This window comes from Cupressus sempervirens, chromosome 11 (assembly GCF_028749045.1).
Source record: "Cupressus sempervirens isolate cs-2001-9-10 chromosome 11, ASM2874904v1, whole genome shotgun sequence".
Classification (NCBI taxonomy): Eukaryota; Viridiplantae; Streptophyta; class Pinopsida; order Cupressales; family Cupressaceae; genus Cupressus; species Cupressus sempervirens.
The window spans coordinates 110988409-111002104 of NC_143128.1; the positions used below are offsets into that span (position 1 = coordinate 110988409).

The window sequence follows — 13696 nt, forward strand, 5'->3', positions numbered from 1 at the left end:
AGATAAGAATTTTCCGCATTTTCTTGACGCATGAGAAAGATAAGCAGGGCCTTGATAACACTTTCCCTTTTAAATAAACTCACAATAGCAGCAGAAAATTCATAAATTATGTGAATATACAAGGGCTCCTAGCCACAATGAAAAGGAAACGCAACTTGTTACTCAATAAGATGGAAGCACTGCTACTGGAAAGACAAATGGATAGTGACCCTGGAGGAGATAAACTACCATTCACTTATAATGAAATCCTGTGAAATCTTAAACCAAGAATAATCTGTTAGAAGTACATAATGACTATGTGCCAATTCTAAGTTTCATTAATCTGCAGGTTTTTGCCCGTGGTCAATGTCTATCCTTGGGTAGATGGAAGACACTGGTAGTTAATTTTATTTTAACATTTGATAGAATCAAAGTAGTCATTGCTAAGGCACTTGTCCATTCATTACATAGAGGTCCCACTTACCACTAAGGCATATAGAGGGAGTAAACCATAGCTGTGTCAATAAGAGTTATAGTTTCTTAAAGATGCAAGCCAATAATGAGAATTGTCATGGAGTTCCACAAACAATTGAGTTTAACTTGCTCTCAAGTAATCAAAACTAAAAATGGGTAATCGTGATATAACTACAAACCTTGAATCCATGCTTACTTTTTCTTTTTCAGAAGTGTACTAACATGTAGGAACAACTTATCCACTTCATCAAGTTCGGGATGGCAAGAATCATCATCCAACCCATCCCTCTTCTTTGACTCTTCAGACGTTTTGGCCTCATCTTTGGAAAAATCAACAACAGACTTGTCACCCTCCAATTGTGGAGTGTCAATATTGTCTAAATACAATGAATCTTCTGGTTCACTACACGAATCTGTATCCATTTCACTATCAGTTTCAAACAAATCTGAAAGTTCTTCTGAATCTGAAGTTACGCCAAAATCTGTGCCAGAAACATGATCGGTTTCACTCCCGCAGTAATCAGAAACCTCTTTCATCTCTCTTGCATTTTCCACAACATCCTCTTTAGACTCAGAAAAGTGCCCTGTGAATGTAACTTCCCTATCTGCCCCGTGTTCTGTCACGCATCTCCGATTGTTTGATATCTGCATACCATTTTTTTTACTCTCCTGACCTTCACCTTTCCCCTGTTGGCGAAGCATTTCTAGTTCACTCTCCAATCTTGGTATGAAGATCCTAACTGATCGGAGAGCTTCTTTGTATTTAGATTTGGTTAAAGCCTGGAACATAAACGCCATTTTAATTTTGAGGCCACAAGTTGCTTTGTATGTATCCATAAACATAAAGTTAAAAACAAATGCAGATTGCAACGAGTTCTATTTCTCCAAACAGAAAACGTAAGATCAAGACATATCTTGCTATTAAAACAATACATCAAAGAAAGAGCGAGATGCCTATGCAGCTTCAAAATGAAGTGAATACAGCAAAGAGTAGGATCTCTTGCCTTATTCTTGGAGAGAGTAATCCTTGGGCTCATAATTTCAGTAGGTGGCTGACAATAATTCTTTCCACGATACATTATAATTGTGTTTCCTTCATATATTTCCAGTACAATACCACCAGTCAGTCTTGCCAATTCTGTTGCTATTTTGCAAACCTCATCTGGAGTGAACGTTTTGACAATTACCTTAACAGCCTGATGCTTCTTCCAGTGTAAATGCATATTCAAGATTACACCTCCAAAAATCCCCCGTCTACCAACTGGAACATAATTCTTGCATTTATGACCCATTTTAAGATAGTAAAAGTGCTCTTCTGGAGTAAGAATTTCAGGGTCGTGTGTGGTATCTGAAGAATGTTTAGGCTCTATTTTCTGCAAAGCTGCTAACAAGCGAGCCTCTTTTCTTTGAGCCTTAAATTGTCCAAAGAAAATGGTTATTAGTTAAATAGTTCTTCCTCAAAACAAGATGCAGAAATTTTAGAAAACAAATTAAGAACTCTCCTACTAAAGAGGTTAAGAATATCAAAGACTTAAAAAACATTGCAGCTTTAAACAGGATGGAAAACAAACGAGAATCTAAAATGCAATGCTTGCGGTTATCAATTTGCCTGCAGCCAAGATGGATTTGAAATGCTAAGTTGCCTGATGTTCCAAATATGCTTAAACTTGAACAGAGATCAACTCTTTTATACATAAACCTCACTTGGGCCGCTTTGGTAAAATAAGGTGAGAAGAGAGAAGTTTCAGAAATAGTTACAAAGCAAAATTACAACATAAAATGAATAACAAACAGATACATCCAGCAAAAGGTGAAAACGGCAAAAAACTTTATGTTACCCGGGAAACATTTCTGGCTCTAAGCCCCAGTTTTAGAACACCGCCCCCATTTTGAGTTTCAGAAATAGTTAAAAAGCAAAATTACAACATAAAATGAATAACAAACAGATACATCCAGCAAAAGGTGAAAACGGCAAAAAAACTTTATGTTACCCGGGAAACATTTCTGGCTCTAAGCCCCACTTTTAGAACACTGCCCCCATTTTCAGGACTTCGGGACATCTGGAAATGTTTCCAAGCCGTCCACACCTAAGCAGGAAAATTGGAAACGGTCAATGTGTTTCCCTCTGACGTTGAAATTCCTGGGGATTGCTTGAGGTTTCTGATTTCAAAATAAAATTTAATTCAAAAAAAAATTACTAAATGGCACTTTTTTATCATTCGTGGACCCCATTTGTTGGAAGTCATTAAAGTAAAAAAATATGTTATTAGTAACATATGTTCAAAGTTTTTTTTTTGGAAGTCACTACAAATTTAGCATCCAACTATGACTTGAAAGTCATACTTCTGTTCAACAAACCAAACCTGAAAATGATTGAAAATTAGAATTGCGTTTGATATTCATATCACAGAACTGTAAATGACTGCCGCTGAGTTGAGGAATACTCAGAGAACTTCCAGCTTTTGTAAGGCTCTGAGAGCAGCCATAAGCACCCAGAAATACACTGCTGTAGCTGATTACTGCCCAGATAAGAGTGCTGCTACCTGTCTAGGAAAGATTTGGCACAATAAATTCAATTCTTCTCCAAAAACCACAAGCAAGGGCTCTAAAGTGTAAACATATCGTCCAGCTATGGCAGATTGATTCATTCAATACCTGGAAGTAGATTGATTCTCTCATTTCATTCGTTTGATGTCATCCTATGTTCCTATTCTTAAGAGTTTAGTATTCTTAGATGATGATTCGGTTTGATGCTATGTTCTATGCTGATTTAATGAATGGAATTTATTTTTTTTAATTATGTTGCTATGATGAATGTGACAATGTTAAGTATTCTGAAATTCATAGATATATTTGAAAATTTAGACTTATATTATATTATATATACATATCGCTGTCCCCTGCTCCAGCCAAAAAAAAATCCCAAAAACCCATTTCCCTGTTCCCCCCTCCCGGAAACTCAAGATAACATAGAAAAACCTCAAAATAACTACATGCGACAGTGATGATATTGCTAGCAAAATATGCTACAGAGACTATATTTTTGTTCTTGAAAATATAAGAAAAAGAGAAATGTGTTTTCACAAGAGTTGGTTTCAGCTCACTTTTTATCCATACAGTTAGTAGTCCCCAAACAAATTTGTCAATATCAGCCATGCAATATGAATAGACAAATCTCAGGTTACAAAAATAATCCACCTGATCTAGTGAGATTATTGGGGCTTAAAAGTTTGTGTTCCCACTGTTTCCTTGACCAAAAGATTTGTGATAGAGGATTCCCATAAATGATAAATACTAAAGTTTGGGTGGTCTCACATTATTATAAAAAATTTAAAACCCAAAGGCCTTGCAGGTGAAAACATTGAAACGAGAGGAAATGAAGCGTCTCCTTAAACAGGTCATCTGCACAAATTACTTGCTAGCAAAGTGGGGCCAGATAGCAGGCTGAAGAGGGAACTGTGATAGATGATTTGCAAAAGTTCATCACTTGAGCAACAAAAATTGTGTATGTTTATGAATGATGTTAATACTTTGTTTTGCTTATGGTTGCCATCAGTCCAATTCGATGGAGTCGGAGGTAATCACCATTACTTCAGTATTTCGTTGCTAGGATGGAATAGAAGGCTATTCCTTTTCCATTGTTGACACTAGAGCTATTTTGGCCTGCTTCTTTACTAAGTTTTCAGGGCTAACTAAATTCATGAAGAACTATGTATGTACATTATAGTGGAGTCATTCTTTCATAGAATATGATAAAAATCCTGGAGCCTCTTCTGTTCATCCTTGCAACAGATTCCCAATAATAAAATATTTATTCAAATGACCTTTTAAAATTTTGGGAGGCCTGGCCTCAAAAGGTCTGCAGTGCTAACCTGCAATTTGTGTTGACACTGTTGAGAATTTAGAGATGCCATCCTCGTCTGCTTGTTAATATTTGGAATTAGCATTCCATATTGAACAGTTGGAGATGCTCTACACCAATTTAGAAGACCATTTCTACTATTTTAGGACCCAAAACTAGTTCTGTACCAGAAGATTGAACTTGCATAACATTGATTCCTATAAACTCTTCTAATATCTCTAGTAGTTCACCTCTGATTATATTCCTCGTCATCAAATAGAACGACACATATTCGCCATGCCCTGGAAATACATCCTTGCTTAAAAAGAATAAACTCTAGTCCAATTCATCTTCCTTGACCTTTTTCGTGATTATTTTACTGTCCCTCCTTCCTCTGACTCTAGACAATGCTTAAGCTCTTCTTTATCTTGGTCCAATTCATTGATATATGTAGGACCTGCTTTAAAATGTAACAATCAGGAACAATAAGTTGGGATTGTGCATTGATATGTGGATGGTTTTGAACCCATTTTGAAGAAAAATGCTGTTTAAGTCTCATTTCGTGATCCATTCTAGGACCCAAAATGGATTTTTTTTTTGTGTGTTTTAATTCCTTGTTTTTTTCCTATAGCCCAGATCATGGCCCCTATTTGAAAAACTTGCCAGATTCTTGCTCTTTTATTTGTATATAGCTTAAAAGAACCTTCTCAAGTCCATTCTCATGATTGGTCAATGTAGTCTGTGTTTTCAATGCAGCCAGTTTTAAACTTTCAATGTTCACTACTGTCCCATTAGAATGGCGATCTTCGGTAATTCTTACATGTTCTAATATCTTCGGATTATCTTTGTAAGGAGCAACACTATGTCAGCACAAAAGGATAACACTTTGTGGAATGATCAAATGGGCATGGCCTGAGAATGTATGAGGAGACTGAAAAGAAGACCATAATGGAAAAGGGTAGAAAGTCAAGAGAATTGATCAAAGGTATCATTTATACATGGTCACATGACTAAATTCTTGAGGCACAAGGAAAATGTTTGAAAATCGGGCAATTGGCATTTTTCTAGAATAGTTTTGTTTCACCACTGTTTTACAAAAGAGGGGTAAAAACTTATTGAGACAAGATGAGATATAAAAAGGGAGAGCTCAGCAAGGAGCTCTATCCCAATCAACAAGGTCGTCAAATTCACAAGATAATTCGAGGGGTAATTTCCCCCTATGCGTAACATTCCAATCCTACACATGATCAAAGGCCCATTTAGCTAAGCAATCCGCAACTCCATTCCACTCCCAAGGGATGTAAGTAAAACAAACGGACTCCAGAGTACTACAAAAGAGAAGAGTTTGATTAACAACTGAAGCCAGGGGCCAACTAACATCCTCAAGATCCTGCGAAGTAGGCAAGTTCACAACCGCTTGGGAGGCAAACTCATGAATAATCTTACGATGTCCCCTCAAACACTATTGTTCTGCAGCATGTAAGATGGTAGGCACCTCCATAAGATTGTTAGTATGACAACCCTTATGCACTGAGAAAAGAAATTGGACATCACCAAAACTACAACAAGCCACTCCCCCAATGCCAACAGAACCTGTGTTCCCTTAGGAAGAGCGATCAATGTTGACTTTAAAAACTCCAAGTGGAGGAGTCCAATGCCACTCATGACTCACTTGACTCTTCATCTACCACCTATGTTATCTGGGAAGGCCATGAAACCATTGACTTGCTGCCTCTAAGGCACCTCCCTGAAGATGAAGATTGAGGCGTTTACAAATGGTAAGGTCACTAGAAGCCATACCCCCACCTAACACACACTTAGACTAAATTGTTTCATGTAGAGAGTGGGAAATCTTCCTCCAAACTTGCATAGCTCCAGTCCGAACATCTGGAAAGATTTATTTGTTCCTCTCCAACCAAATATGCCAAAGAATAAATGAAGGACCAACAATCCATGTAGCCTGAAGAAGAAAGGCTTTAGTGGGGACACTCCCCAACCGTTCCAAGAAAGAAGACGAGGAGGAAGCATGCCTACAAGGACAACCCCAAGCATTCCACCAAAGGTACCAAAACTAGGTAGAGTAGGAACAATGGAAGAAAGAATGGGAGACAAACTCCTCTCCATTACCGCACAATACATAGAATGAGGGGCCCTGAAATCCACATTTACAAAGATTATCCCGTGTAAGACATCGATTATGAACCACCAGCCACATGAAGAAATTACATTTAGACAAGGAAAATTTATTTCAAATTGGTTTCCACCGAGGCACCACAGCATCTCCAAACAATTGTCTAGCAAGCTCCTGGTACCCAGCAGAAACAGAGTATTTACCAAACAAAGCACCACCCCCAGCCAAAATATCCAACCCAAACAATGAGCAACACTCCCTAGAAGCCAAAATCCTAGAGAGTTCACGGCAATCCTCCTCTGAGTCCCCAGGTGGCCAATCTAAAGAGTCCTTCCATCTATAGCCAATAGCAAGGCCCAAGTAAAAAGAGGTCTTATAGTGAACCACCTTATCCCATCCACCAACAAGAAAAGAATCACAAAGAGTCTAAAGATGAGGGTGCATAGATAGGAGGGTTGTCATCCCAATTATCAGACCAAAACATAGCCTCAGAGCCTCCTTTACATATCCAAAAAGGCCACTCTTAACTAACTGAGCATCATTTTTAAGAGTCTACTACACCATAGAGCCACAACTTTCCAAAGGAAGCGAGGAAATAGAATGTGGATCAGCACCCCTGAAATACTTCTGAGTGATTATATGGGCCCAAAGGTTTCACCAATGTTTTGATTTAAGTTAAAATTTAATAAAATATGGCAGCAGTTAAAGTTTCAAAGCATTTATTATTCCACATTTAAGGTCTTACTATTTGTGATTGTAAAAGCAAAAATGGTGAAGATTATAGGGAGAGATGCAAAGGTCCTAGTGTATTATATAATTACTCATTGTGGATAATGGAGGTCCCATCAACATATGTTGAATGGTGAAACCTTAATCAAGAAAATGAAAGTTGAAAGTCATTGGGAATTCCATAACATCCATTGCAACCCAGCGCCTACTCGGGAAATCGGAAGAGAGTGTATCAAAGTTCTACAAGGTCAAGAACCCCTCCATACAGTTTACGTGGTATGCAAATCTCCAATGTGCCAATTTAGGATATTAAGATCCACTGCATAGGATACCATAAAGGTCAAAAACATTAGCTATTTCACATCAGATTCCCTCCCTCCATTCGGCATTTTTTGTCAAGGAATAATTTAGAAGCCACATGGATTACAACCCAACTTTCTTATAAGAAGAGATATGTCCCAAATGAGTACTTGGAACTCGACAAGTTTCCACAAACTATTTGAACCTCTGACGATTTAGAGTAGCTCGCACAGTTCTTGAGTGTCTATTGAGTTTTGAAACTCGAAGCAATCACTGGCATTTCTTGTTAACCCGACATTGTTCCTAAAACCCCATGGAAGCATGATACACTAAGTGGAAAAACATGCTAAAGATGAAGTAACTGTGGTATTTAAGAGAAATTCAAGAGTCGTTATATACACAGTGGTGAAAGGCAGCTTTGATATTGAGTACAAATGCATTCGGATATTGATATTGATGTCTTCACCGTATTGAATCCCAACAATCTATTTGGAGATAAGGACGAGTGTTAAGTGACCATCAAAGTCCCGAGGTAACCGCCTACGATAATCTCAAAACTCAACACAATGTGACTTGAGTTTCCCAATATGTTGACTTGGAAGTCGGAAACTCCTATGCTCCACAGGGTTTCTGGTACGGGGAAATTTACAAGGACATGTTTCTAGTACGAGGATAGGTCGAAGCCAAAATTTTGGGGATAGTAACTCAAGGGAAGCGTTAAAAACATAGGGGAATTTTTATATTAAGAGTCAAAATTCAAATATGCATATCATAACATTGATAAACCATTCACCGTAGACAATTTGGAAGATCAATACATGGAAAATTGTCAAATGACAGATATCACATACATATATAGCAAAAAGAAAAATGCCCAAAGGCTGCAAGTATTTATTGTGAGGTTTTCACATCATTGCCCCAAAACATTTTAAGGACCCCCTTTTTCGGGCAAGCCTTGGCAATTTTCACGGATTTTTTGAAATTTTTCAGTTGCTTTAGCAAAATTTGGAGTTGTCCAAAGGTTTCGAATTGATAATTTCACACCTTGGACACCTTCGGGCCAGGAGGAGGCGTTTGATTTGGTTTATTTTTCACCCAGTGCGAAACTTGATTTTTCCGGAACATGTAATTTTGTCCTTAGGCAAAACAAAATTGAATGACATTTTTTCGATGGTTAAAACAATATCTAGCAAGATAAATTTATAAATTTTGGACTTAGATGGATTTTTTTTGAAAATTTGAAATAATTGTATAAGCTTGAGCATTTTCAAAATGAATTTGTTTAATCTAGCGCTTTGGAAAATCTTGAATTATTTTGGTAAAAAGGAAATTTTTGATAGTGAAATAAAAATTGAAGTTTGAATTTTAACTGCCAGGAAAAGGATTTATTTTGTTAAAAATTTGAAATTGTATTGCAAAATTGAAATTGAATTAAATTGCAAAATCGCATTAATTTGGTTGAAATTTTGCCTAGGGGATTTTAGAAATGTTAAAGGAAATTGGTAATTTGGAATTGAAAATCGATTTTGGCTAGCTAGATTTGATTTTAATGATATTTTTATTACCAAAGCATTGTTAAATGAAAATTTTGACATCTCCTAGGCTTTCCTTGTTTCTATTTTGCAAATTCCAATTTCACTATAGGGCTAAGTCAATTTAATTTTCATTTAAATCTGGGCCATTAATTGGGGGGACTAACTTAAATTTTGTTTCCCTCTAGGCAGGTCGGCCCTATTCAAGGAGGCAAAAGTTTGGTATAAGAAGGGGCTTCCCCCCTCTTATTTCCTCATTCATTCTTTCCAACTCCTCTTGCAAGTTGGAGCGATTTTCTTCTAAGGGAGCGAATTTCTGCCCTAAGGTGATTTTTAGGGTCTGATTTTCCGTTGCTTGGCAGCGATTTTTCTTCCTTGGTTGGGCAGTTTCTACCCTAGGGCAATTTGAAGGAGCAGATCTGATTTTCGCAAGTTAGGCAATTTTTGCCTTAGGTCAAATTTGAGAGAGTCTGATTTTTTCCTCCTTGACAGTGGTTTCTTCTTTCAGCTATGGTGATTTTATTTAGTGAAGAGGCAAAGCGATTTAAGGTCTGAATTTTGGCAATTTTGGGCGAATTTGGAGAACCAAATTTCTGATTTAGAGCAGATTTTTCTGCCCTAGGACAGTGATTTCCTCAATTTTGGGCAATTTTGGCAAGAAGATCAAAATTCAGTGGCATGAGCAGATTTTGCAAACAATTCATTTGCTAGGGCATCATATTTTGGAGGAGGATTGAAATTTCTGAGATTTGACCCGAATGTGAAGAGACCTAGTTATTGGTAAAGATAGATTTAAGGTAAAATTCTCATTCATTCATTTTTAGAGGTGAAGATGGATTTAAAAGCAGATTTTATTCCTTGTTCTTGCTTGGTTTGTTTCCCTTATCTTCTTCTTGCACTTTTCATCCACCACTTCATCATTTCCATTGATAGGTTGAAGTTAGGAGATATTGTTAAATCTATAACTTGTTAAGCATACTGATCTGATAACAAATCAATCAAATCTGATATAGCATGATAACTAAAGGACCAAGTCTTTGCATTATTCCCTTTGCAAGATCGGCGTCCATCCTTAAGAGTTTGTATTAATACTAATCTAACAACATTGTTTGTGTTTGTAATTAATATTTAATTATCCTTCGAAAGTCGCCGACTTCTAAAGGTTAGGCAAATGATTTTGTCCCTTGACTCCTATAATTATATAGGGTAAGGATGAAGTCTAAGAGCACACAAGAACAAATACAAGTCTGCTTCTTAGTCATTACTGCACTCATACGAATTGTAGAAGTAAAAGACAGAATTCTGATTTACATTTCTAATCCAATTATAGGCAATAATCTGAAGTTATTCACAGCAAGCTATAAGGAGATAAAGAAGATAGAATCCAATCTATATTTAGTCCAAAGAATTTGCAAAAACTTTATAGATATAAGTGTAGATTTCATGATAGGACACTTGGAGAGGCAGAAATAAGTTAGACCACCCTAGAATTGAAGTTTAGAGATTGATAAGTGTAGTCCATCCTAAGGAAATGAAGAGGTAGAAATAAGTGATAATCCCATCCCTAAGAAAGAAGTTTGGAGATCGATAAGTGTAGAAATAGGACTTGGAGAGGCAGAAATAAGCTAGATTCCATCAATAGAAAGAAGGTTGGAGATTGATAAGTGTAATCTATATCATTTAGAACGAAGGGGCAGAAATAAGTGTTTAGGCTGGTAGATGTTAGTGCAAGCAAGAATCCAAAGGGAACAAATACCAAAAAAGACAAGGAAGACATGATGCTTAAGACCACCTTCTTCTCAAAAGTGAGGCGATTAAGTGATACCAATATCAGTACGGTAAACATGGTACAATTGAAGGATAGATTGAAGGAAGGACAGTCCCCCATGGCGAAGAAGATCTTCAAGAGCGGAATTGTACATGCGGTGACTTTCCCTCCTACCTTGCCTTGTCCGGAATTGGTAATGAAATGTACATCCCAATTTGATATTGTGACCAAGTCCATCATTTTTGATTAAGGGAAGAGAGTGTTGGCTAACATCAACGGACAAGTGGTCGAAGAAGTATTTAATATTCCCCAGCATAGAGGTATGACGGTGGTAACAATGGATCAAACAACCAAGTTCTTTCAGGGTAACTGTTGTAGTTCCACAACACATGCCCCATTTCTGACTGAAATGGGGACCCCCTACTTTTTTTGGGCTTTTTCGGGGCCCTAGTCTAGGGTCAAAGTCATTTTGAGGTCTTACCTTAGCCCCCTAGTTTACGTCCCAGGTCTTGACGAGGAAGCTTGGTTATCAAAGATCATTTTGGAGAAGAAACAAGTCAAAATGACAAAAGGGCGCACCAGCGCACCTGATGAGGTGCGCCAATGCGCCAAAAAGTAAGATGAAGACAAAATTTGATGCGCACCTGTGCACCTGCGCAATACCCTAACCGACCCCAGCCTATATAAGTCCCCCCATTTTCTTTTTCTTCACTTTGCTTGTTTTCATCTTGTTCACCTCCGCTCCAAGCTCCCGCTTTGCTATAGCTTTGCTGAGTCCTCCTCAGTCTGCAGTTGTGCACCTAAGTAGGTGCGCTTTCAACTTGTTTGCTTCCACCCCGCTCCGTAAAACCTAAGCACATAAATACATAATATTAAGAAAGTTGGTGCACATCACCACACCTCCTTAGCGCACCAAACTCTGCCTAAAATTTAAAAAGAAACCTCACTCAAACAAGAAGCTCGAAGTATTTAAGGTGTGCACCAGCGCACCTCATGAGGTGCGCACACACCTTAAAATAAAACAAACACGAACAACAAACTTCAAACAAATTAACTCCCAAGTCTAGAATGAGGGTGCGCTGAGGTGTGTTGATGCGCACTTCATATAGGAAATTTGCTTTCACAATGGTGCGCCAAGTGCGCCATTTTTTTTTTGCAATTTAGGGTTAAATGGATTTTTTTTTTTTTTTAAATATTTTCAAAGGATCTAGTTTTCTGGTTTTGTACAAGTCGGTTACTGTTAATCCATATTTTCAATCTTGAACTAATAAGCATCCCTTTTATGCAGATATAATGGCATCCTCATCAGCTTCTATGGGCGAGAAAATGGCACCGAAACCACTGGTTTTCAAGGTCCAAGGCCTTCCTCCAACAAAATCAAGGTTTCATGATGACTCCTTAGAAATCAAGGATACAGAATTGGGACACGCGGATTTGAGGGAATTTCTTAAGATTTGCAACAAGCCCACCGAGAGATCACAAATGGTTTTTGCACTTATCCGATCTGGACTAGTCAACACAACTTCACATCCGGTATCGGTGCAATCTTCAGAGCTCGTTATGACACTTGCACAACACTTTGTCCCTGAAGAGAGGGTTGTTAAGAGTGTTACAAGTGATATCGTTCTCGATCTACGACCCAACAACATTGAGAAATTATTCCATCTTCGATCAATTTATCAAGTTAACCTATGAGGCAGCAAAGAGATGGTATAGAGAGCACTTAGAAGAGGCTTCTGAGATCATCCAATCCTCTTATCTTATAGAGAAGACTCCTCTGGGGAAGACAACCGGTAGAGTAGACATGACAAGGGGATATATGAAGGAAGATATTGCATACTCAATCATACTTTTGAGTAGAGTAATGGGTTTGCCGACAGCCGGACACCTAAATATCTTCATGGTACATTTTATCGAGACTATCAAGACGGCGAAGATGCCACTTGATTGGGCCACTACCTTAAGTGAAAATTTGTGTGAATAGTTGGAGGTAAATAACAAAAGGAAGTTCTACATGACGTCCTACTTGGTGTACTTATTAGCCGCGAGGGCAACAGACTATCCAGGGCTATACAAAAGAGGCAGCATACAAGATCCTAATGCTTGGCCATATATTGTCTATTCACAATTGGTAAAGAAGAGACTCTCAAGGCAGAGCAAGGAATACAGAATTGTTAATGATGCCTTCATATTCACCGTAATCAGATTCATAGAAGGAGATTATGAAAAGAGGTTATCAAACGATGCAGTGGCACAGATAATGGCACTCGGAGCATATTACATTCAATTCAGAACATTCACATATCTAAGGGTAGCTGGTACCATGGTCAACCCGAAGAAGCTTCCAAGGTATCCTAGGGACAGACTTGTTCTCTTAGAGATTGCCCGACAACTATCATCTGCATACGACCTAGTTAGAAAACAACGTAAACAGTGTTGGACATGGCCTCTAACCATAGGGCCTTTTCAAGTGAAATGGAAGCAAGATATTCCTTCTTTTGAGTGTGAATGGGATCAGTATCCCTTGGAAGAGTACAATTCTCCACGGCCATGTTTTCATAATATCGGGAGAGTACAGTATCTAGCAGGAAAAGCATCCACACATGAAGAAGCTATTGAAGACCAATAGATGAATGCAACAAATGACTACAATGTCTGTATCAGGGATTATTGTAGGATGACTTTGTATTTGGCAGAAAAGGCCTTAAAAATAAAGATTCCATTGCAGATATTGCAACAAGACTCAAGGGAGTTGCTTTACCTTTTGTTCAACAAAAATAAAATTGGGGAATAGCCCATTATGAATGCTGAGGTTGACAAGGAAGAGAATGATAATATTAACCATCGAGCAAGGCACGTCATCAAAATGACGCAAGATTGGATCAAGAAACCATTTAAACTTGATTGAATACCTGAGACAGTAATTTTTCATGCACAAGCCC

The 13696-nt window shown here is 37.9% G+C and overlaps 1 protein-coding gene across 1 annotated transcript in view; it reads right to left on the reverse strand.

Moving 5' to 3' along the window:
• Positions 1 to 216: 216 nt before the first annotated feature.
• Positions 217 to 13696, reverse strand: part of LOH1 (RNA-binding CRS1 / YhbY (CRM) domain protein) — a 50482-nt gene continuing 37002 nt past the window's right edge. The window contains exons 3-4 of the mRNA XM_089810265.1: positions 1458 to 1865; positions 217 to 1233 (exon numbers count right to left, since the gene is read on the reverse strand). Coding sequence (XP_089666391.1) covers positions 646 to 1233; positions 1458 to 1865 — 996 coding nt within the window. The 3' untranslated portion in view covers positions 217 to 645. The remainder of the gene's footprint in view (positions 1234 to 1457; positions 1866 to 13696) is intronic.